Source organism: Perna viridis, chromosome 5, assembly GCF_037379345.1.
Source record: "Perna viridis isolate PV_CMFRI_1.1 ecotype Kerala chromosome 5, ASM3737934v1, whole genome shotgun sequence".
NCBI lineage: Eukaryota > Metazoa > Mollusca > Bivalvia > Mytilida > Mytilidae > Perna > Perna viridis.
In genome coordinates this window covers 34,362,257-34,388,851 of record NC_142449.1, presented here as the reverse complement: position 1 = coordinate 34,388,851, position 26,595 = coordinate 34,362,257, and the positions used below count along the sequence as shown (strand labels likewise).

General features: G+C 34.1%; 1 protein-coding gene across 1 annotated transcript; it reads right to left on the bottom strand.

Moving 5' to 3' along the window:
* Positions 1 to 7,372: 7,372 nt before the first annotated feature.
* On the bottom strand, positions 7,373 to 13,717 carry LOC148617194 (aquaporin AQPAe.a-like). Its single transcript, XM_088584661.1, has 3 exons — positions 12,378 to 13,717; positions 11,084 to 11,164; positions 7,373 to 8,339 (listed from the first exon to the last, which is right to left on the bottom strand). The coding sequence occupies exons 1-3, from the start codon at positions 12,960 to 12,962 to the stop codon at positions 8,088 to 8,090; spliced, it is 918 nt and encodes a 305-aa protein (XP_088440787.1). The 5' UTR covers positions 12,963 to 13,717; the 3' UTR covers positions 7,373 to 8,087.
* Positions 13,718 to 26,595: the final 12,878 nt, after the last annotated feature.

The window sequence follows — 26,595 nt, the reverse complement described above, 5'->3', positions numbered from 1 at the left end:
TTAAAATTTGTATCAAATATACGGATTTAAAATAATGGCGTACTTATTTAGTTTCTTCATTCACATAATTTACCTCTAGAATCATTTCAATACATTGCGAACGCCCTTGCAAACTGTAATTTGATGATAGGCTAAACATCTTTTATAAAAGTTCTTATGTGTTTCAATCCAAAAAACGACGAAGCCATAGTACGTTCCATGAAATTGTCCTTTTATAATTAAAGCATTAAATTCGATTAAAAATGTAATGCAATACAATTATGATGCAGCCTTCTCCATAAGTCTTTGCACCTTGTCCCCAATTTACACAACACCTACATAAATCGTACATATATACTTTATTGATGATCAAATTTCTGTTATAAAACTTAAAAGGCATCAATCTCTCAAAAGATGAAAGATATTTTGTAAAATTGGCAGATTTAAAATATTTATGAACCACCATTGTCATCCGTGTATAAATTGACATGTTATATATGTTTTATATAATAATCAATTATTTTGAAAACCCATGTAATTTACGACTTTTTTTAAAGAGAGGTACTTAAAATTGAAATGATCTGCACGTCCATATGTAAACATTTCAATAATGATAATTACATTAGGAGAAAATATAATATTTTTTTCATGAAATAACAATTCACAGCTTGGTTATTTTATTTTTGTTTAGATATATATATATATATATATATATATATACTTATGTTCTATTGTCATCTATTATAATTCGCAGTCGTATGTCTGAATTCCGGTATATTTTACCTTTCCAATTCCGTCTACCCTGGACTTGACTTTTTATGAGAAATTCGGTGAGTATTTCTAGAAAAGAAGAGGGCGTTTACCCTACCGGTGCACCTGGTCCATGCTCCCAGTTTTTAGTGGAGTCCGAGTTGCTCATTAACTTTTATTACTTTGTATGTATTGTTTTTGGTAAAGATTTGTTCTTGTTGTTGTTGTGCGTGTTTTCCATGTCTGGTCATTACCCCTGTATTACATTCTTTTGATTTCCGCTAGAATTTGGGTTCCCTTGATTACTTTTATAACACTTGAACGACTAGGACTGAAATATCATACACACTTAATGCATAGGCGGATTCAGGCGGGGGTGTGGCGGGCGTGCGCCCCCGCCCCCTAAAATTTGCAAAGCATGGGTCGTCATGGGTAGATTTAGGTGGTTTTAGATTGAAACTTTAGTTTCTCTCTACTTTTACCACAAAAGATGTCTACATTGCACCCACTCTAGAAGAATATTTCAAAATTTTAACATCAAAATTTTTTTCGAAAAAAACTACCCTCATTTTTATTTTTTTTTAGGAATTGTCCCGACTGTTGATCAAATATAAACCCGGTTTCAGTTTATACAATTTAAAAAACTACATGTCTTATTACTCTACCGGTGCTCCTGGTCCATGCTCCCAGTTGTTGGTGGAGCCCCATTTGCTTTTGTTTCTTTTACGTGTTATCTTGATTTTTTCATGTTCTTTGTTGTGTCTGTTATAATTATTTGGTCTTTATCCTTTGTATTTCTTTTAGTTGAGCGCGAGGTGTCGCTTTAATGATTTGAATTATACCGGGTAAAGAGGAATAACTCGAAAGCATCGAGTAACAATTTTGTCATAGTCAAAATTTTTGACGGTACGACGTTTTGTTTTATAAATTTCTGTAACTCTTTAGATCATTAATGTACTATCTAGGTGGGACCTTTTTGGTATGATTTGGCTGTTAAATCTGCAATACATTTTTATAGTTTTGGAACAAAATGTAGCTTTCAGGTAATTTGTCAAACAATAATAATTTCTTAGAATATGTGACATGTACATGTATAATGGCAATGTACACTAAAGTCGAGGTACATCGAATAATAAATTACTATATAGCCAATTGTAAGCAAAAAGAAAAAAAACTATTAAATAACTTCACGGAATTGTTGAATGATTTTGGTGTATTAATTATCGATTAATGTCAATAAATTGAACGTGCGAAGAATTTGACTTTTTCAGCTATGTGAATACTTGGTAACAAGTCATCAATTGTTTCTGATACGGGATAAATCAAGTCAAAAGAGCTATAATACTGTAGTATGTGACATCAAGAAGGAATTAACGACAGCAAACAAGACTCCTTGAAGAATGAGACACCCACATAGCTGATATAAAGTTAATTGTTTTATTTTTCATATTTCATATATTTATAGTAGATATCAAATGTATATGAACAACAAATGTCAATTATGTGTGCACATAAATTTCAATGCAATAATTACATGGCCATGATATATCAACACCCACCTGATTTATTCCCAATTTAATTAAGAGGTCGCAAATTTATTAATGGAATGTTGAAACCGGCGTAGGTGCTTGTACAAAATGTAATTTGTGGCGAAATCGGGTGGGGGTGTGGATGTCGAGTCCCAAATGGTACCAACGCCTGCTGCTAGCAATTATATATAATATACGGTATCAAATCAATGTGTAAACACATTTTTAAGTAATGAGTTGTCGGTATGTCTAATGGGTTTCTTAATTATTTAAACATACAACGTTTTCAGAAACATATTAATCAAAAAATTGTGGATCTGTTTACCTGCGTTTCCCTTAACTTCAATCCCAAGATCCTAAACATTGTGAGGATATGTCACCATACTTAGCCAGATTCAAAGCAGGGTGGCTTAAAGCTCAGAATGTTTCTTTGGTTTAAATTAAAGAAAGAAAAAATTGAAATCACTGGAGATACATCGCATCACCTTTTTTTGAATTTCTGGATCCGCCATTTGGACGTGCTCTGAACGATTTCATCGGTACATGTATCTCGAGGGCTGCTCAGATCCACCACCAACATCCGTTGGTCATCTATACTAACAGCTATAGAAAGAAAGATATTTATTTCAATTACAGGGCCCTTTTTACAGTGCATAAAATTACATACGAATGATTGACATAATTTGTTTAATAAAAACAATGTAATGATCAGTATAACATTATATCTAATAATACCACACACACACACACACACACACACACACACACACACATATATATATATATACAACGTCTCAGAATGTGACGACTCTATTTGCTACACTGCTTCAACGGATTAAATTGATACAGGGAAGATATATAAACGTATAGAAAGGTCTGTAAAATTCCCAACGATGTTAGAACTGTCAAATTTGCGATGCCAATTTTTGGTCATATATCATACAGGGAAGATATGTAAACGTATAGGAAGGTCTGAAAAATTCCTCGTTAAGTTTTGTGAGTTTTATGCTCATATAGTTTTATGAGTTTTATGCTGAGGAAGGATATCTGTTATCCGAAATATTCAATTAAATTTTACCATCTTCTGGTGATGTTAAACATATTTAGACGTTTATTTAATTTATTGTTATTTTTCGCATCGTGTTTAACTATCCATCACCCCGAAAGAGTGATTGTTGACTATTATTTAGACGATATATATATATATATATATATATATATATAAACGTCTCAGAATGTGACCACTCTATTTGCTTCACTGCTCCATCGGATCAAATTGATACAGGGAAGATATATAAACGTATAGAAAGGTCTGAAAAATTCCCAACGATGTTAGAACTGTCAAATTTGCGATACAAATTTTTGGTCGTTCCCTCCGCGGTACTCGATCTCGTACCGCTGTGACATCTATGGCAACACCGCCTGCACAAAGTACAGCGCCCTAGACCACTCGGCCAGCTAGGCTATATAAAAATATAGCTTTCGCTGGCCAGGTCACTGCACTAAGTCCAGCGCCCTAGACCACTACATATTAACATCTAAATGAACTGTCCCGTACTACCATACATTGTGTACTAAGTTACAGCCCTAGATTAATCCTACGAGGAGGAATGACCCGGCCAGCGAAAGCTATATTTTTATATAGCCTAGCTAGCCGAGTGGTCTAGGGCGCTGGACTTTGTGCAGGCGGTGTTGCCATAGATGTCACAGCAGTACGAGTTCGAGTCCCGCGGAGGGAACGACAAAAAATTTGCATCGCAAATTTGACAGTTCTAACATCGCTTGGAATTTTTCAGACCTATATATATATATACAACGTCTCAGAATGTGACGACTCCATTCGCTACACTGCTCCATCGGATCAAATTGATACAGGGAAGATATGTAAACGTATAGAAAGGTCTGAAAAATTCCCAACGATGTTAGAACTGTCAAATTTGCGATGCAAATTTTTGGCCGTTCCCTCCGCGGGACTCGAACTCGTGCCGCTGTGACATCTATGGCAACACCGCCTGCACAAAGTCCAGCGCCCTAGACCACTCGGCCAGCTAGGCTATATTAAAATATAGCTTTCGCTGGCCAGGTCATTCCTCCTCGTAGGATTAATCTAGGGCTGTAACTTAAGCGATGTATGGTAGTACGGGACAGTTCATTTAGATGTTATTGTGTAGGATAGAGGATCAAATTAATGATGCATGTCACAACAAATCAATATTATACAACGTCTCAGAATGTGACGACTCTATTCGCTACACTGCTCAGCCCTATATTAATCCTACGAGGAGGAATGACCTGGCCAGCGAAAGCTATATTTATATATATATGTTTTTATACTGCAACAAAAATAAAGAAAAAAAGACGTTTTAAGCAAGAAAAATGACTTTTTTTTTATTGGAAACGGTCGATACCCTCTTTTAAAACTTCAAAACAATGTAACGTTTGTGGTGCCCCAACAGAGAGTTATATTAATTTCAGTCAGTGACCGTATATCCCTTGTAAATATACGGTAAATTCATTTTGACTGCTCAAATAGAATGGTTGCAATATAAAAACACAATTCCATACACAAAACAAATTTATATAAAACTTGTTCAGTTGGGTCACGTTTGCATCGTCAGACATTAAAATAAAATTTAACTGGATTAAACCAGAAAAGTTACACGTACTAGTGCAATAGATAAAACAGAAAAAAAAAACTATTTCTCTGAAGAAAGTGTGTATGGCTGATTTAATGTTTGTTTTTGATAAGAGTTCTAACATTCAAGCGTATTTCTGTTCCTATTACAATTCTGAGCTTTAAGAAGAAAATCACCGGTTCATCAACTTTTGGCACTCTTAGCATAACCAACTTGGGGACAATGATCTCATTGCCATAGATCATACTTACAGGTCAATGGTATCAGTTGTTAGTTAGCACCTAAGATTAAAGTAAAATGCAGGTAAAACAAGGTTAACAGGTTTAGGAAGCAACCAGGTGATTATTACTAAAAAGGGGGGTCGCTAACATCGCGTCCATTATAATGGGACCATCATGGTGTTGTAGAGTACAACCCGAAGCAAAACAAGTAATAACAGGTGACTATGAGTACTTAAAAAAGCCAGTGGTCGGATGTTCGGCCCACAGAGCTTTTGTAAAAGGTGTGCACCAGTTGGTTGAATGGGATAGCCTTCTCTATGGGGTTTGCCAGGCCACAATAGAAAAACCTTACCGCAGACCACTGCGGGCCAACGTGTGTAGAGAGTATCACGGTCCATATATACACATTGAATACCACATCTGTAGTGCTTCCTTTCAGAATACTCTACTTGGAGTAGCTAGAGATGGAAAAAAATTGTTGTCTCTACTATTTTCTCCAATATTTCCGGTGGCAGTAACATTTTGCTTGTTGTTCTCATGGGTGATATATTTGCGACGTTATTCATATAATCAATTTATCCCTCTGTGCAAGAATTTATATTTTACTCCTTGCTCTGTGTAATAAGAGAGATAACTCTACATGCTTTATTCCCTTTCTTACAGAGGAAAAGAAGAGTAACGGCTTATTCATGCCTGACAAAACATTTTAAGGAGAAAGTTCATTTAGTCATATATACGACCCCTTAAAATCACAAACATTAAAATGCTTTGTTGATTGATCCAATCCTACTATGAAAATTACTTATGGGTCTAACTTTCCTCAGATGAAGGTCAAAAAGTAAATTTATACCAAATTTCATGACGATGTGTTCATATGAATGTACTTTCACAGAAACTAAATCATTGCCATGGACTCAAAACCGATATCTCTATTTGAGATTTAATTATTTCTAATTATTTCATACAATTAATGAAACGCCGACATGCCATATTGGGGTAAAAGTGTTCAGCTATGATAAGATCTATCAGTGTCAAAATTTCGTGTAAATCTGTAAAGACATAACTGACCTATAATTGTCCTTTTTTAAAATTTTTCGCTAATTATCAGTTTCAAAGACATTTTTTCCACTGAAACAACTAGACCAAATAGAACCAACTTGGAATGAATGTTACTTAGGGTATTCTGCTTAGAAATGATGCGGGGATTTTTATCCGTCGAAAAACATGGCCGCCGCTTCTAAACATGGAACATAGGAGTCAGACAGCATTTTTTCGCATATATCGACTAAACTGTTGGATTTAGCCATATTCGGACAGGGGTAACAGTGTTCAGCATGATGATTTCATTGTATTGTTTGATTTTCGTGTAAATCTTCTAAGCCATGTTGCAGTCATTGCCCTTTTACAATGTTTTGATGTTGTTTTTTTTAATGTTTTTACTTTCAATTTTGTACATTCAAATATTTTCTGCTTACAAACTACTGGACAGAATTCAATGAAAGTTGATATGATTGTTTCTTTGGTTTGAGCATCAAAAAATTATCAGTTTTTTTTTTGGTTTTTTTTGTTAGAGTGTTTGTATTTTTTAGGGGGAGGGTGGTAGTGTAGGTATGTAATTATATTCTACATTAAGCAATATATACACTATAATCATGCCCCGTGCAGTTCCGGGTGTTAAAAGAATAGGCCTGCAGCAGCGCTAAGCTTGTCGTAAAAGCCGACTAAATAGTGCTTAGAACCCTAGCCGGGGGCTAGGGCGCTCTGCTCACAGAGCAACTGGGATGTGTGCCCCGGGTGGTGGAATGGGGTACCCCTGGCGTGTTACATGCTGGGTTTGTCAGGCTATAATACGGAAAACCTGACCGCAAACCATAGTTGTGCACCGTGTTGGGAAAGATGCCACGTTCCTCGCACGTTAAAGAACCCTACCCTGGTATTCTCCCGGGGTAGGAACCATAGGGCTCCGCCACAGGAGGCTATATTGCCCGACCCTACCCACCTCTCCCTATTTCCAGTGGCGATCAAAATTTGTCGACCCAATTGTCCTTGTGTCCCATCCCTTTTTCATTTCATCATCATTTCATGTTCATTTTATTATCAATTTCATGTTCATCGTCTTAATATAGCTGAAATATTGCTGCTCGGACGTTAAACCTCAACAAACAAACAAACAAACACTATAATCATAGTAATTTCCTGATTTTATGGATATTTGTGTTGGTTACTCCCCTTTGGCCGCTATCAAACGATAAACGAATGTTATAGAATATTTTATAAAACATGAAATATCGATTACAATACTAATGCTACTACAATATAAAGTGATGGAAAAAATATTATAAACAATAATTACAAATATGTAAACAAGTACGATGCTTACAAAACGAATATATGACGTAAAAAAGAAATATTATTAGTTTTCCAATTATTGGTGCAAACTGCAATATATTATTCCCTAAAGAGTACAAACATGCAAGAGTGGTATAATAATATTTTAAAACATATATTTACTTTTGTAATTGAGACATTTTTCAAATAAATTAAAAGATTTTCCGAGCATGGATGTTTTAAAAATGTATGCACTGTTGCAGTTCTTATTCTAAATGTCTAAGGCTTCTTAATGTACCCATTACGAAGTAGCACCTGATCGGAACAATTGCTACACTGCATATGTTTGAAAGCTATCACTAACTGATGGCGTGTCTTTAAGTCATACACCACTCCATATATTTTTTTTCTGTAATTAAATCATTGTGAACACCTGAGACGTAACTTTGGAGCAACATAGCAATTTTGTAATAATTCACAAATACCGGTAAAAAATCAAAAAATGGAATTATGAAACTTTGTTTCCACAAATATCTAACTAAAAGTAGATTGTATTCAAAAATGCTTTTTTGCTTCTTTCCTTTTTAAAAATTAAAACTGACTAGACTTTCCATTATATTTTATGAGTTAAATGGCCTATTTTTTTATTGTCCGTCAACTTGGTTGTTTTTCTCGGTTTCTTCCTTGTCTTCTTCAGTTTCCTCTTTTTTATCTTCAATTTCAATTACTTCTGCGTCTTCCGGTGCTGTCACCAACGGTTTCTCAGGAGAAGATAGTGGTGCCTTACTTCTGGTCAAACATTTTCTTGTTCTAGTGAATGTAGCCCCAGCAGCAAAGAAGTATTCGTACAAAATGGCGGCTACTGCAGCACCGACTAGTGGACCAATCCAGAATACCTGAAAAATAAAGTACATGCGGATTATGTCATATATTCAATACCTTTGTTACATGTACGCACATGTATAATGCGAAAATGGTACAATTATACTTGTCTTTTACATGTTTAGTGCAGAGGTAAGTCCAGACATTTTGAAAAGGAGGGGTGCCAGCCGGGGTTCCGCAGAAAAAGTGGGGTGCTAGGACATTATTTGCCATTTTTTTTGTCAATTTTACATATGAAAATGACAAATTTTCCAATAAAAAGAAGGGGTGCCCCCCGTACACCCTCTGGATCTGCCACTGTGGTGGTTAAAAGTTCGCGAGAAAATATCATTTAGATGATTAATGTTTTGCTGGATTTATCTAGCTTTCTGGTTGTTTGTATCTCTCATAAAGCAAAACTGTTATTTGTTGCGGGAGAGAGCCTCTTTCCAAGTATATAGTTGCAGTACGTGTTATCACAGAGATTATCTGAAATAACATACAGGGTCAAATAAAAAAAAGAGGAAATTCTAACAAGTACGGATTCCTAAAAACATCACGTGATTAAAGAGATGCCTGACAGACTAGTGCTTGTTCACAGATCGTAGACAAAAATGAATTAATTAAAAGAGTTATACATGTATTACAATATACGATTGTATATATGATAAGTGCATGATTTTACTCCCTAAAGTACATTTCTTTTATTTTTATCAAGCTTGTTATATGTACAAAAATAAACTGCATTTCGCCAAAATACAAAATCATCAATGCACATGTTGAGTATATAATACAAACCACTGTTCTAGCTCTATCACGCACGATTACCGAGTTTCTGGTTTTCTTTACAATTTACCAATGTGTCTACAATTTATCACTGAAGTTAATTGTTCACACGAAGATCATTGTATTTTTGTTTCAAGCAGGTTTTTGTATCTTATCAAAACGTATTAGACGTCAAAAGACTTCAATGGCATTCGGGTGAAAAGTTTATTCCTTTTTTATAAATTTTGATTTAACGTTGCAGCGAATCTGCACAGTCATATCTATTTCTTTAAAGTATTCGTAGTCCATGGTTTGAAAAAGGGGCCTTGTGTTGTTGAATTAAAGTGGACACTGTAGCTCATGGGAGCATTACCATGTATCTACATCTTACATAGACTCACGATGGTCGAATTATGCTTTTTTTCAGTGGTGGACCCAGAAAATCTAAGAAGGACTGGCCAAAAAATGGGGGGGTCCTTTTCTATTTTTAAACAATCAATCAACCTTTTCAGGCATAAACGGGTTCCTTTCCCCTGTTCCGACGATTGTTTGTTTTCATAGATATCACTACTATAACCATCGTCTAATTTATAAAACCTTGAGCGGGGATGGAGGGGAGGGGGCACTTGAGTGGGGCTGTTGTCACCATGAGATCAAGCACAAAAATAAACCTAACAACAAGAGACCAACGCCCACCTTTCAATAAGGAGAAAAACGCCTATTTAAAGACATGCTCTAAATCATGGATGTATACTTTTGCTGGTAATGAAATACGGGGTTTAAAAACCAGTACTGTTTCGTAGTTACCGTGTTTTTTATAATGACCTTTTTATTCGGTCAAGTAACCAGCTGCCATGAGAACAACAGTTTGATTGACTGATACATCAAATTATAAGAACTTCATAAGCGGAAACTCGCAGCAAGTGGTTTCCTCAAAGACTCGTTTAGGCTGTGAAGAATGCCAAAACCAATAGACTTAGGGATGTCAAAAAGATACTTATGATCAAGCGTTCACATTTCAGCAATATTAAGTTTTAAATTCAAGAACGCAGATAAAGGTTACACTATTTTAATGAGCAAACAGTAAACTAACTTCATTATAAATGAAACCTAGTGAAGATGTCAGATTTAATATAATGGTAATATTATCTATCATACTTAGAGCAGCAACTACAAAATACAGAAGGGGAAAAGATTACAAAGAGAGGAACATGGACGGAATTGAATTAGCTTCTTAGATGCTGTTGTTGGACAGAAATTTTGGAATGAGTTTGGAATTGACACTGATTTAGTGTGTCCAAAGGACGTATTGATTTTGTGATGTACACATCCGTACTTAACATATATGACGTTAAAATCCGCCTTGACCTCTCCGGTGCCCTATTTCATGTTTTTTTTTATATTAATACCAAATGTATAAGCTAGGTGATCCAAGATATTTATTAGAGAGGTTCGGGTTATCATTTCCTCATTTTTCCAACATTTCCCACAAAATTATTTCTTTTGAACAAAAGGTGCCAACCCCTTAAATCCTCCCCCCTGGATCTGCCACTGTTAAAAATCATCAAGGTACACGCAGCGACAGACGTTCGTTTCCTCTTTTGCCTACTAACTACTACAGACATGCCTTTCGAAATTCTCCCACATTATTCAAATGGCGTTGTTTGACCATGGGATAACGTCGCGTATAATCATTCGCTTCCCCCGACTTTGGAGTAAATTTCGCACGTCAGATGCTCTTCGGAACTTGTACTGTCATCCGGTTTTGTTTTTCTTTAATGAATAAGCTTTCATCTTCGACCAAATACTTAACTGCATAACTTGCTTTGATGTATTACGTGAAAGAACTTTCGAAATATCCAATAAATATTAGTTTTATTTCCTAATTTAACAACAGTATTCAGTAGTCAGAGAAACCCTGCAGGATATTTATAATTGAGCGATAACAGCAGATGGATTATCAGGAAATTTTACAGCTCGATATAAAAGGAAATGGTAATTTAATGCCTCTTACCCAATGATTATCCCAAGAGTTTTTCACGACAGCTGGTCCAAAACTTCTAGCCGGGTTTAAACTACACCCGGTGTATGACACCTGCAAGGAAAATGACAAAACCAATAAAATTGACGATATTCAGATTTTAAGTGTGTTATTGCTTGTAAAAGTAACAAAGCCATTGTCATTCAGTTACCTTAAAATGTCTAAGCCAAGATCAGTCCTTTGTTAGAGTGATTTTAATGGATTAAAGTGGCTATGTGTCTGTATCACAATAAAAGTGATTTCATATACATCGCTTGGATTGATGAAAGTTAGATGTTTTTGTCAAACAAACAAATAAATTATAGACAATAACATATTAAGACGGACAAAATAAATCAGCTCGATGACATTCGCCGTGATCAATTTGACCCCATTTGTTTTCTTTTTATATAATAAGTCGGTTGCAGCTACATGTTCACGAAAAACATATAGTAAAATTAATATACCGGAGTTCTGAAAAGGTATTTGAAACATTTCTCTATTTTAGCATGACCTTTCACACACTTAATCAAGGCATGTTCACGTAGCAGGAATAAAATAATTACAAGTATTATATTCATGGGAAAACACCTCTCAATACCATGAAAACTTATAAAGCTTCCGTAGATCAAGGCTATACGGTTATCCACTTGATGTTCTCACAATCTACTAACTCTGTGAAAATTGTTAGTGCCCGCAAAACAGGAACTTAATCATAATAAGATTAATTAACATATAATTAACAATTATAAAAGTTTACTCGTGGCGATTCTGCACCCATGTATGTTGCCTAATTTACAATCATTTCTTTCAATTCTGAAATCATTTTCAGCACAATGAACACGAATAGTACATGTAGTTAACTTTTTTAATAAATACTCTGAACAATATTTACGTTCAAGAAAAAAAAACTTTTGACTAATTGCATTTAAGATTACACAATAATTTGCATGTATAGTAATTATCTATTCTGTAACCTTTACAATACTGTCTTCAATCAATTAATAATTCATGATCGATCTGTAGTTTTTTACTGACTTCAATCAAGATTAAACCAAAGCTTAAAATTTAAACACTTCTGGAAACGGAGCTGTGAAATACATCCACAACATACAAAACCCTGTCATCAAGTGAATAAGAGTGCGGGCAAAGCACAACACATTAAAAAGAAGATTACCCCATTAGGCATATAAAAATGAAAAATTATCATGCACGCATTTCAGATAGAGAAACCCTTATCAAAGTTTACCATGTATAAAAGTATGAATTAACCAGTACGTGTACTTACGGCAAATAAATGACCTAATGCGACTGCTAGTCCAATCGTAAGTGGGGCCGAACCGTGTAAATCCGTGCGTTTTTCGTCCAAAGAAGCCAGAACTGTTAAAACCACTAGAAATGTGATCATTAGTTCTACTCCAAAGCCTTGGGCATCAGTAACGGAACCTCTTAGACGGTTAACTCCCAACATTTCTTGCTGGTTTTCAGGTGTAAGTCCAAGAAGGATACCTGCACCAATCATTGCCCCGATGAGCTGAGCAACAATATAAAAGAAACCACGGACAACACTGACTCTTCTTGTTATCAAAGCTGCAACAGTTACTGCTGGATTTACATGTCCTCCGCTTATATGAAAAATGCACCAAATAATTGTTCCAACTACTAGACCAAATGTTAAAGAGATCTGAACAACGGATGGACCCGTTCCCAAAACATTTCCGTTAGTTACAACAGCATCAGGTCCAAGCTGTTTTGTATGGACCCCACATCCTAAAAACACCAGGAACATAGTCCCAAGCATTTCGGCGGCAACGGCGCGCCATAGATTTGGGCTTGTGAGATCCTCCAAATTTTCCTGCATGATTTTCAACATGTTCTGTCCAGCACGCGCCTAAAAATATAGGGACGCTATCTGTGAAACGCTTTAAAAATAAGTTTTCGTTTAGCTTCTGCTAATAAAGGAAATACAGATCTTATGCGCATGTCCTGTTTTAAATATTGCGAACGCCCTGCCCAGTTAATAATGTTAATGGCACTCGAAGTGACGCTGGGGGTGGGACGCTTAACTAATATAGAGCATCCTGCCCATCAATAAGCTACTGTACAATGTCAAGGTAATAACCACATCATTCACCGAGTTAGAGAATCGAGTTTGTTTCCTCAGTAAATTTTTTACCAATGAAGACACGAATGAGGCGTATACAACTAAGAATCATTTGAGTTTCCGAATATCCTTATCAATAGTATTATCAAACGAATTCTGTACCAATTATTTATTAATGGACGCCTTATAATGTATAGTAATTGAACCAATTTAATTTGACATTTTCTGACCACTTTGCCTTTACGATCTCTAATTCAAATGAGTTTTAAGCATATTGAACCAGTTTAGTTTACTCATTCAATGACTTGCTGTTTGTATACACAGTAATATACATGTACTTCTAGACGACAAACAACGAGCGGTTCCGCTCACAATAATTTGACGTAAACAAACTCCATGTAACTTCTCATGGCTAGGTGTGATTTTGGAAGGATATGGATCAAGCGTAAATACTAATATTCTCTTTTGTTTTATAAGTAGAAAATAATAATCCATACATGACCGAGCTATACATGATTTAAACTGTATATTGCTTATCTTATCATCTCATTTCTTAATATTATATCTGACTTCTACCATCCACAAATCATAACCATTATACAATAGTAGCTTTGTAAAATTTATCAAATTTATCTTGGGGCAGACATTATTCTTACAATAATCTATGTCTCAATAACATGGTAGCACCAAAATATACAGATATCATCTTCAATAGTCTGTAAAACATTTTTATTTTAGGAAACGGAAAAATTAAAAAAAAAAAAAAAACGCAATGGCTCCCTATGTAAAAAATGCTTCAACACCTACTCATACTTAGATTTACAGAATTTCTTTGTGTGTAGAACAAGACACGCCCCTTAGAATTATGTTGAAAGTTTCTGATAAAGCAAATGTTATCATCAACGAACAACCCATGTTAGACCTAATCCAACTTAACAAGACATACGTTCTATCACTACAACTGATAGAAAAATGACAAGGTCTTATTTTGCTTAAGCAATAATTGGTTATAAAATACCAAAATTTGTTATGCCAAGTGAAAGAACGACTTTAAATGAAAAAAAAATCATTTTCTCCAAACCAAGTAATTTTTAATGGCTTCTAGAAATGCCACCTGTCAAACGGTGCAAGTAAAAGGTCATTGACTTACAATAAGGTCATATCTCGACATGAAATGATGTAGTTCGGTCGCAAAGCTAATTATTATTCCATTATAAAGATCTTGAAACAAATTTTACCCGCACTTCAATCTAGCGTAAACATGGCTAAGCGTTTTTTGTACTACACACTTAACCTTTGACCTTAGTGACTCTTTTTTGTGAATGCGTTGTTTACATTATATTCCAGTGATTTGTAAACATCAGACTACATCTGGTCATTTGTAACGGAAGTACATTAAGCACCCACCATATGAGACAGAAAACGTGTTCTTCATTATTATATACGTCCTTTAAGGATATATGAAATTCATATAAGAAAAAAGCGGTGTACATTGTACATAACTTATTCCTTCTGTATCATTAAATTCAATAAGTAAAATGTAAGTTAGACCTGCTACAAGTCCCTCTTTTTACATTAAAGAATATATGAAAAAGTTTATTGATTGTATATCATTATCATCTACAGTAAACTCATTATTGCGAGAGTCTTTCACAGCAATTAGTAATTGCGTTATTTCATTGATTTTCTTTGTCATATACAAAAAAGAGAAAATAATAAAGGGGACTTGTAGTAAGAGAGTCATCAAGGGAACCAAGGTTATGGCGGTAATCAAAAGAATGTAATCCAGGGACAAAGACCAGACATGGAAAACAGACATACACAACAAAGAACATGTAGTAACTAAAATCATACATACAAAGTAACAAAAGCAAATGAGCAACTCGAACTCCACTAAAAACTGGGAGCATGGACCAGGTGCACCGGTAGGGTAAGCGTAGTCTGCTTTTATAGAAACACCCGCCGAGTTGCTCATAAAAAGTTCATAGAAAGTCTAAATGTAAGTGTACAAAGTCAAATATTGACGCAATTGTTTCCATCAGTATCTACATGCGAATATAGACCTACCTATTTTTGTTACCTATAACTACCACAAAATGCTACCTATTAATACTTAAAATATCACGGAGAAACATTATTACGTTTAATTTAAGTTATCCAATTAATTTGTTAACAAATCGGTACATTTTCGAATAGGTATATTTTTATGTTCGACTTGAAGTTCCTACAATTAGGACTACTTCCGAACAGGTTCTATTTTATGTTCGAATTAGTACATTTGTACAATTTGATATGTTAGTTTGGTATATTTCAATATTTTTTTTTTAAATACAGAAGAAGATACGCTTTGGATATGTTAACCTGATGAAATACTGATATACGATGCATTCAGTGCCAATATTGCAGCGGTATTCTTTTGGGGAAGAAGTGGAAATGAGTAGAAGGCTAGACAATAACTTATTAATTATCGTAATCATGTATGTATTAATTTTTTTTTGAGAATACAATACGATTTTTGAGCAGTTGATGGCCGATTCATTTCAAGTACAATTCTGGATTTGCAAATTGCAGAGTTATCTCCCTTTGTCCACCATTTGGGTAGGTACATGTATCTCCATATAGCCACAATAGTGAAAATCAAGTTTTATTTTTTCTAATTTAATTCCTGATAAACTTTTCCCACCAGAGGTTGATTTTCAGCTTTATCTGATAAGTTCCTTCATGTCCTATTTTTTTTCTCCTGCGATTTAGAAACATGTTTTGAAGAAAACACAATTTAATGAAATTCCCCCATTGACCCTATTTTCAAATACATACCCACAAGGGAGATTACTCTTGCTTCATGGCTAAATTATATCCTGTGGCCCCGGGATGTGAAAAGAGAGAATTATTGTGCAGTATTTTATCTAAAGCATGCCCGGTAAGGCAGGGCTTATATTCGGAAATTTGATATATTATTCACAAATGTATTTTATACCCTATCCCGACCTTGTCTTAGAAAGTAAAAAAGTTCAGTTCTACATGTACATGCAGGTATTAACAAGTTATAGCAATTGTCAGAGAGCACAAGAAACAATGATAATTTTTGCACGAGTCGTCTTATTTTCTGTTGTGTACAGTCCATAAATATCAGCGTTTTTTACCAGAAGTTCTTGGGAAAAAATGCACGCGTACACTCGTTTGTTCCAGTTCACTTGTGCAATGACGGATGTGTCACCTGAATGGGATATTCTCGCTCACATTGAGTCCATATGGCAGACATGTAGACAAATTACGAAAACTTATCTTTTATTTCATAGTGTATCTATTGCAATACTCTCTCATAATGGCATCTCTGAAGAACCTTGTAAAACTGAATAACATATTGTTTCCATTTATAATACGAAGAAATTCTGAACGTTTTCATATTATTTATTTTAACGTACGTACATATGATTATACATGTCACATTGATCCCAAAGGCATGTAAACAGGGGCCTTAAGTTTATAATTACCAACTGCTCGAAGGTTAATTAAGATATAATTGAGCTGGGAATCCACGTGGCAGATAATATATGTTGATCTTAAGGCTTTTGAAACATAATATCTATGAACATGTGTGTAAGTATTGATGGGTTATAATTATTATAAACCATCTATACATCTTTGGTGTAAAAGTTCGAGAATTATCCATAAATAATGCCTAGTAAATTAATTTTTTTGCGTCTTCAATGCATAAATTAAAGATATCATCACAATATACAGAATTGTATATATTTGTCTTGAGTTCGAATACAAATTTAACAAATATTAAGTCCAGCAAATGTTTTTGTAAGCAAAAAAAACTGTAACCAATCTAGATCCTAAGATTAACATAAGGTGAACCTAACTCGTTGCCTAGTTTGTCCCCAAGAAAAAAAAAGAAAAAAAAAATCCTGAATGCCAAATAACAAATATACTCGATAATAAAGAGAAACACGTGCAAATAGATTTTTCGTTCGTTCATTCGTACCCATGAACTGTTGCGGATACTAAAAATACTATGTGGACAATGAAATAGGGTCACACACATCATTTGATCATCCGATTCGTGACTATTAACATTCCGACCCCGCAAACAACACTGCAGACGGTGGAAATTTCTGTTTATCACGTGACTTCCGGGACAATTCACATTTCTGTCTATCAACGACTTGCACCTGGCAGATATATACTTTGTCAAAAGTTGAAGACTTTGAATCTACATTTCAAGCTTTAAGTGTTTTATTCCAATATCTAAACTTTTTTATCCCTTAAAAATAATTACAAATGTCAATAGAAAAATTCAAGATGATACATGTAGTTAGTACTTTCTTATCTTGAAGACGGTTAATTACATAAATCATATGAATTGTATTGTTCATATTAGACTTGCTACAAGTCCCTCTCTTTACATTAAAGAATATATATGAAAAAGTTTATCGATTGCATGTATCCCTCTGATATCAAATCTACTAAGTATTGCGGGAGAGACAGAAATTAGTAGTGGTGTTATCGGAGAGGTTAATTACATAGATTTCCTGTGTCATATATATATAATAAAGAGGGACTTGTAGCAAGTCTATGTTCATATATACATGATGTTTTTTGCTGAAATATATTCAAAGCAGAAATTTAAAAACATGCTACATGTAGTTGGAAAGAGTGGCAACATAAGAACCAGGGTGTAAATTGTAACCGGATATCATATCAAAATAAAAAGAAACATATTAAGTTTTGAAATTTTAAGTTTTTAGTGGAGTTCGTTCTGTTTGTTTGCTTATTTTTGTTTTTTGTTTTCTGTTTGTGCGAGTTCAAGTATTGTCCCTTTGTGTGTTTCTCGCATTGTTTTGTCCACAGAGTTACATTGTTTTATCTTCTAATTTGTCTTAAGCTTTAAAGCTTAGGTCCTATCTATTATCACGTTAAAACATTTCAAGTTCACACCTTTGTGTGTTAGTATACATATGAATGTATTTTTACTACCTTTTTTTAAAACTTGGCCTTAAATATATTGAGAATAGGTATGGTTTATACATCAAAGAGACAACCATCCAACCGGGATGAAAATGTCAGCATAAAGCCAACCATTGGCCATCAATGAACGACAAGGAAAGTTTAACCCTCGTGCATGTATCAAGGACAGGCTGCAGCTGGCCCCAAAACATCATTATACGTAGGTACAGCAAAAGGTTGCCCCTAGTAACATGAAAAATAAACTAATGATGAAAATGACGCACAGCGGCCAGAAATTCCTGACTTCGGACAGGCGCAAAAAATTGGCGGGGTTAAAGTAGTTCTACTATTCGTACTTCTTGTAGACTAGTTATTTTTTTATCTAATAATAACATAATATTGGTATTTTTGTATTTTGAAACCATTGAAGTTCGATGCCATTGCTGGTGTACCATATTTTCCAAAGGGCATTCTGTAGCCCAATAGTCAGACTTCCTTGTCTGATACAAAAATGTATAATGTTTTAAATTACCAAAATCTGCATCATCTGAAAATTCAAAACCCCTAAAACACTTTGTCTTCATTCCTTGTATCGCACGATAGAACTGTTAGGTTTCTTACTTCGATATGGACGGGTATGATTTTTGTTGTTGATATTTTAGATCTAGACTTTCCTATGTTCAATGCTGCTGATGAGTGAATTATAATGTACGACTTAAAATACATATATACATTTTTCCGAAATATGTATAAATTAGATAGGCACATTTGTACTTTTGCATAAATTTTTACTCAAATTATTTAGTGTTAGGATAGCAATCAATATAGTTCCTTATTCAATATTTTAATTTGTCTATCAAAATTTATTGAATACATACATGCTTTTTATGATGTATTGTATAAAAATGATACTTCGACTGAAACCACTGCGGGCCCTTACTTCGCTGTAAACTTACTGGTCACTTACAAAATGTACATAGTAAACAATATATCCAAGCTTAACAATCAACTTCATATTTCACACTGTTTTTGTGATTGTAAATTGCACATTGGGAGGGGGAAGAGGGGAAGCGTACTGAATCACTTCTTTGATAAATGGTGCCGATGAGATTATGTAGCCCCACTCTATTCATATATTTTGCTTTTGAAAAAATGTAGACCTTTTATATGTTTTGTTTTGAAAAAGAGGCCTAATCACATGTTGAAAGGGAGTGTTCTCTTGATTATGATACACTAAGATATATTATAACAATATTCATCATACATTTATTCTACAAATACGAAAACAATTACTATAGATGATGGGACATATGTTTATGTTTGTTTTTCTTCACCTATTCATATATTTGCAGGCTGAAAATAGTACCTATTCTAGCGGTATAATTATATATACAAACGTCTCAGAATGTGACGACTCTATTCACTGCACTGCTCCATCGGATCAAATTGATACAAGGAAGATATGTAAACGTATTGAAAGGTCTGAAAAATTCCCAACGATGTTAGAACTGTCAAATTTGCGATGCAAATTGGTCGTTCCCTCCGTGGGACTCGAACTCGTACCGCTGTGACATCTATGTCAAAACCGCCTGCACAAAGTCCAGCGCCCTAGACATATAGGAAGTCCGTACCACCACCCCGAGGATATTGTACATTTATACAAAGTGAAAAAGAATGCCTGTTGAAAAAAGTATCCAAGAGGATATTTCCCAAGCTTGACAACTCTTTCATGTTCTTGCATTCAGGCCAATTTCGCGATAATGATAGATGTTAACAAAGAAAGTCTCAAATTTCCAGTTGTGTTGAAATAGAAACACTTATCAGGCTACCATCATTTTTTCACACAGAAATTATCCAACGAACTCCATATTCACAGATCAATTTAACAGTCAGATTTTATTTCAAAGGCAAGATGCGTTCTTTACATTTTCTGAATTGCATCCCAAAATATGTTAATAGCGTTCGTGGGACTGTAGGCTTTACATACTTCACGCCCGTAAAATGCATTGAGATATTCTATATAAAGATAGTTTCGTCTGAAATTTAAGTATTTAAGGAAATGAAAACGCTACTTGAAAAGAAGTACTGTACTTATATAGTGGTGTTTTAATTCTTAATGCGTTGTACAAATACTGAGGTATCTTGACATGAGAGAAAACTTTATGTAGACTTGCTGCAAGTCTCTCTGTAATATATATTTTATTTGATAGTAATGATATTTAATCAAATAAAATATATATTACAGAGAGACTTGTAGCAAGTCTAAACTTTATGCTTTAATCTTTTAATTCGAACTTAAAGGAAATGAATACGTTAAAGATTCAATAAGGGGAGACAATTCAAAATTTTATATGGAAAAGAAGATCAACTTGTATATACAGTTACTTTGCTTACAAGAAGTGCAAGCAGCTATATTAACTTCTGTTTAAAAAACAAACAAATAAATAAATAAATAAAATAAAATAACTAAGCATGTTGTTTTTATCAATTTAGATCGAAGATCAGAATTGATATAGCAGTCGTAAGAGCATTTAGATTTGTAAAGCCTGATAGCATCTGCAGTTATCGTACACTACCGCAGGTAAATAGTCCCATTGGCATACCCCACTAAAGTTCAAATGCAGGTAGTTAGGTCAACTTTATAGGTATTTCTAATATACAAAATTTAATTCTATGTTATTTACGCCAATAAACAAACCCAATAAACAACTTTATCTGTGAAGTGAATATGCTGATTACTCTGGTTTGTATTATCCACGATCGAATTAAAAATAGTTGACCTCTACCCTCTTAATCATCAGTACCTGTTTATTTCTATGCATTTACCCGAATAAACCAGCCGTTCAGTGTCCATATATTAAAGTTGCCTATTTATTTTTAAAAGCATAAAAACATTTTATGCATAGCTAGAAATGAAAACCCTGCTAGATTATAAATAGTTATCAATCATGAAATATAAAGAGGAGTGCTGAGCTGAGTACCAATTGGAAGAGCTGTCTTCAGGTATTTCTTGCTGTATCTGTCGGACAAAAGGGGCAGTGGTTACGATGAAGAAACTTGTATAAAGAAAGGGGTTTCAGGCTATTATTTGCCACTTATCTATTGTACATTTTTTTACAAAAAGGTAGCATAACCCCCGAAACCATCCTAACGTATTTTTATTACGATTGCTGCCTCGTGACATCAGAAGCCCTGAATTGACAAGTAAAAATAAAACTGCATAGCAATGCCATAGAAATTTCGATTGTGCGTTTCTCGGGATTTGTGTCATTTTATTTTTAGTCTGGTCTCATTGGTTTTTGCAATAATCATTCTATCTGGCTATTTTAGCCACGTGTGTGTTAATAATAATAGAAATTTTTATAGAAATATAAACTTCCCTGTAATTTACTTTGGTCAAGGTGGAAAAGAAATTGAGCAAGTTGACCATCATTGTCATTTTGGCTTAAATTTCCAAAACCAGGCAAATTTGAAGTTGCATATTATTGCTTTTTTTATAAAAAGACCTGCTCTAGACTTAGTTTATTGCGACAGCTGAAACACTCACTTGATAGAAAACCCCTTATTACTATTTATTTAGCATTTATACGACCAGTTGTCAATTACGCAGATTCTGTCTGGGACAATTGTTCTCAACAGGAGTCAAATTTAGTAGGGAGTGTTCAAACTGAAGCTGGTCGCATTATAACTGGTTTAGGAGAACATCTCTTAACAAGTTATATGCTGAACTTGGCCTTAAAAAACTTTGCAACAGGCGAAAAAAACATATACTTATAACATTTAACACGATAATAAATGGTCTTACACCCGACTACATGCGAGAAATTGTCGCTCCATATTATCCAAGGCAACATAATTATGCCTTGCGACAGGAAGGTCAACACTTTATTCTGCCTCAATGCAGGACATCAATCTTATTATTATAGTTTTTTTTACCTGCTACTATTAGATTATAGAATGAACTTGATCATGAAACTAAGAATTCACCAACTATAAGCGTGAATATAGCTGAAATACATACATATGAAATGGAAAATTACAATAGCACTGACAAAAAACAAAACAGTAACACAACAATTTAAGCATATTAAAGTTTTCATAGATAATTAAAACTGTCTGTATATATGTGATGTAAGAAGGGCCTCATCTGGTCTATGGTCTTGGTCTTTATGGGTCTGTGGTCCTATAGTTGGTCAATGGTGTCTCTGTTGTCTATAATTTCTGTCTGGAAATGTTGTTTGGTCATGCTAAGAATCGTCTGCTGCTGTGTCTGGAGTGTCTTCTGTATAGTAGCTGTGTTGTCAGGTCTGATGGTCGTAGTCATCATTCTTTTTCTGTATGTGTATTGGGTCTCTGTAGAAGTCCTTTTTCTTCGGGCTTTAAACCCCAACAAACAAACAAACATATTAACTCATTCAAAGTGAAACTTGATAAAAATTATAAACCAAATACTCCACCAAAGCACTTTGATTATGGAATAAGAAAATTCAATATCATGCTTTGTCAGTTGAGAAATGAAGCCAGTGATTTAAAATCCCACTTTTTGAAAATCTGTCACATGTGGGTTGAGCTCCTGTTATTTGGTGACCCAAACTTATTTGTTTTACACTCTTTTATCTAGTTAAATGATATTGTAACTTAGTAAACTTTTTCTCAAAACATCAACTATGCCTACTATTTGTATATACTTTACATCTTTGTTCTTTTTATTTTCATTTACAATTTTCATTTCTAGTGTCAGTAATATCTGCATTTTTTCCCTCTCTTGTATTTGGTCCTTTTCATTTCATTTGAAAATTCCTTTCTTCTTTCTTTTTTTTTGTTCTCTCTCTCACAATATTTACACTATTAATATACCGATAAAGATAACTGTTGTTGGCCTATGTACTTATCCTAGGTACTTTAATTCAGAAATTAAAATTTACAGTTTCTATCTAGTAAAAGGCAGTGGCAACAGGTCATTTCATATAGTGACAAATAATCGGTAATAATTCAAATCATTTATATTCTATTGCACTACTTGTGTTTACATATGTTACTCTAAAATCCATTGTCCAAAATGGCCTAATCCCTTTAGGGATTCAGTGGTGGTCAAAACAAAAAATATCTCCAGCGCCGAATCCCTAAAGGGATTACAAAATGGCCATGGCCTGCTGCCACATGTCTATTGATTAATAAGTCATATATCAAATATTGTGTTATATTGATAATTGTAATTTTGTACCTTGTATCATGGTGAGGGCTTATATAGGTTTAGCCTGCTGCACAATCCACTTCAGCTTTATACTGAATAAAATACTGTTTAAACTTAACTAATTATAATAGAGCTGTAGGTGCTCCAGGACCTTAAAACTGTTTGGCAAATGTTTCCTGCGCCAGACACGATTGGTGAAAATATAGTCGAAGACGTTATCGTTAATTTTAATGTATGTGTCTCTGGAACTAGATGCCCAGCACTTTTACATGACACATAGGCGTCAATAGAATAACTTGTAGCACTTGAGCTATAAAGCTTATCAACTGAGAAATTCAGCTAGTTTACAGGAACATGTATTTAGGGATATGATTTATTTCAATGATTGTGGCTTAATTTGAATGATTTAACAGACAATTTCGACCTGGAAGTCGATAAACTGAATTTTTGTCACCTTCCCTCTTTGAATAACTTCTGCTGTGTTTGATTTTCATAAAAAGACACAATATGAATTGAATAAGGTCATTTATTGTAAAATGACGAAAACTAAGTATCAAAAATACATCAGCAAAACACAACTATATATACAGCAATTTACAATAAGTCGAGAATAACATGAATTGTGAAAATACCGAAAGTACATACCTAACCCATGAATAATATCTGAGCTGAAAATCAAAGGTGAGGGACAGATTAATTGAATATCGACCTGAAAATTTAAAAACTGAGAATGGCCAACTAGTAGTTTGTAGCACTATGTCGGGGAGCTTTGTGTTTATTCATCTAGGTGTTCCATGGAAACCGATATCGAACTTGAATACTACGCAAACTGGCGCACTGCTACGATGCATTATGAATTTTGATGTGTGTGTGGTTTTTAAATGTCCTTCGTAATCAGAAAGGTGAAATTAAAATTAAAACAAAGAGATCAATATTAACCATTTATAACAATAGGCTTGTATCACGTTTGAATTAGTTCCCCGTACTTGCCATTTATCCCATATTTGATGATTATTTTAGGCGTAAAATTCAAACGATCAATATAAATTGATTAAGTACATGAGTACTTTTTTTAGTGATTTTTAACTAAGACGATTTGTTATTTTTATAATGACTGTACACACGCCTGCATTTTTTTTTAGATCAGTACATATTATAATTATCTCATTGTCATTATGAAAAGCTGTAACTTTCAACATTTTACTATTTTGGGTAAAATCTCCATAGACCCTAGTGCACTCCCCGAAAGTATTTGATCACAAGCGTAATTATATTTCGCGGAATTTTCATTGGCTAGGTTTTTTACACTCCATTTGGAATTCTCGGCATTCATAGTTATTCAAGATCGAGTCCAGAGATTTCAAATTTTAATCGTGAACGACACGATGTCGGCAGGTCGATTTGCGTGTCTGTGGTCTCCAAATATGTGACTGTGTATGTGACTACTAGAATACATGTAGGTATGTGATGTGGAGTTACTAATTTCCTGAGATCTAGTATGTTGTCTCTTCCAATCTTTGCTATGACTTTGTGTCTATTGTCTCTTTCGATAAAATGAAATGCTTACTGACTGTATATTCTGGGAAAAGTAAGCTTATTTCCCCTCTTACAACTATTGCACTCAGCTACGCCTCGGTCTATAGTTGTACCTCGGGAAAAATAAAACTTACTATTCCCCTCATATACCCAGTCAATGAATATAAAATGAACGCAGCCAACATAGTTTATATGCATTGTAAACAAACAAAAAAGTCACAAAAATCATTTTATACTATCATTACATGCACCACCTGACTTTCAACATAAAAAAACAGGTTGATTAAAGATGCACATGTTTAATCTCAGTTATCTGTTTTATTTTACTACAAAGCGAAGGTTAATTCTTTAAAAATACCTAAACGTATCTGGCTTAACTTAAAAACAATTGACTGAGAATATCTGTTACACTGTTACAGTACAGTATGGTGAGCGGTTTGTTAAGATAACCCACTTCTTATAAACTTCACACCAAGGTCCAAATATATAATAGTAGATTTGTAAAGGTCAAATGAACACATTAGGGTAATTATCAATAATTGCTAGGGTTTCTGTATTGTAATATTTCTCTTCTTATTCTTTCAACTTGTGAGGTCACTGTCTTCATGAATTTATTTTCAATGACCTAAATTTTAAACTATTTTCCAGATTTGACATACATTGTATACGTAGCAGAAGATGTACCACACATAGCGGTATTTTTTTTGGGGGAGGGGGAGTCTGAATGTTGACTCCAAAATAAAAATTTTGTTCAAAAGTTTGGCAAAACAAACCCACTTTTTTAAATAAATATATACGGATTCCCTTGCTACACATATTTCTTAACTTTAAAACAAATGTTTTGGGTTGAATTAAACTTCATTGCAAATTTATATATCGTGATTTATTTTCTCTAGAACCAAATTATTACTGAACCGATGAAAGATTCGCTATAAGATATCAAAACGCCTAAATACACTGCAAAAATAACACGGTGCACGTGTTAGCAAACTCAATCAACAGGCATGGTTCATAAAAATGGAGCCACGCAAAAATTATTTGGAGAACTCAAAAAGCGTTGTTAACACGCCCTTGAGATTGGTATCTCTACAACTTCTGGTATACCTAATCAAACAACATTCCAAGCGGTGCTTTTTTTTTAAATTTCGCACTCTAACAGGCTTGTTATATCTTTGATGTTTTTTTTTTAATTTTGAATTATCCGGTAAGATGAAACAGCACTGCAGAAGCTATATATAAGAAACCAGGTCACTTGCAGTGCTACTGATTTTATCTTGATGCATTTTAAAAGCACAAAGCATGCATTCATATACATGTAGCCAAACGCAGTTACACTAAGATTTTAGCTTCCAGAATGCTCAAAGCTCAAACATCTTGCACAGTTTGATTTGAAAATATTAATAGTGTAGAAAACTGGAAATAAAAAGGAAAATAATATAAAAAAATCCTTGGTATAATTTCGAAAATCAAAATTTTAAGTATTAAGCGTAATATACAATTCAACATAAGCTACAGTGAGCCGGGTCAAAAGATTGTTTTAATGATAAACTCGTGATATCGGTATCCATGATACTGTGTACCTATAGATGTGAATATTGGTTTATTCATTTTGGTGGTCTAAATACATATATTGAAGTATTCAAACTAGGCACAATTATAATGACACCAAAGAATTTCGATTAAATGAATAGGGTATTAACCTGAAAACAAATTATTTTT

What these genes read in the sequence shown, in the direction of transcription:
- LOC148617194 (XM_088584661.1), bottom strand. Translation starts at nt 12,962, where the DNA reads ATGTTGAAAATCATGCAGGAAAATTTGGAGGATCTCACAAGCCCAAAT. An exon ending in CATTAGGTCATTTATTTGCC is followed by an intron (nt 11,165 to 12,377) that starts GTAAGTACACGT and finishes TTTTCCTTGCAG; the next exon opens with GTGTCATACACCGGGTGTAG. An exon ending in ACTCTTGGGATAATCATTGG is followed by an intron (nt 8,340 to 11,083) that starts GTAAGAGGCATT and finishes TTTATTTTTCAG; the next exon opens with GTATTCTGGATTGGTCCACT.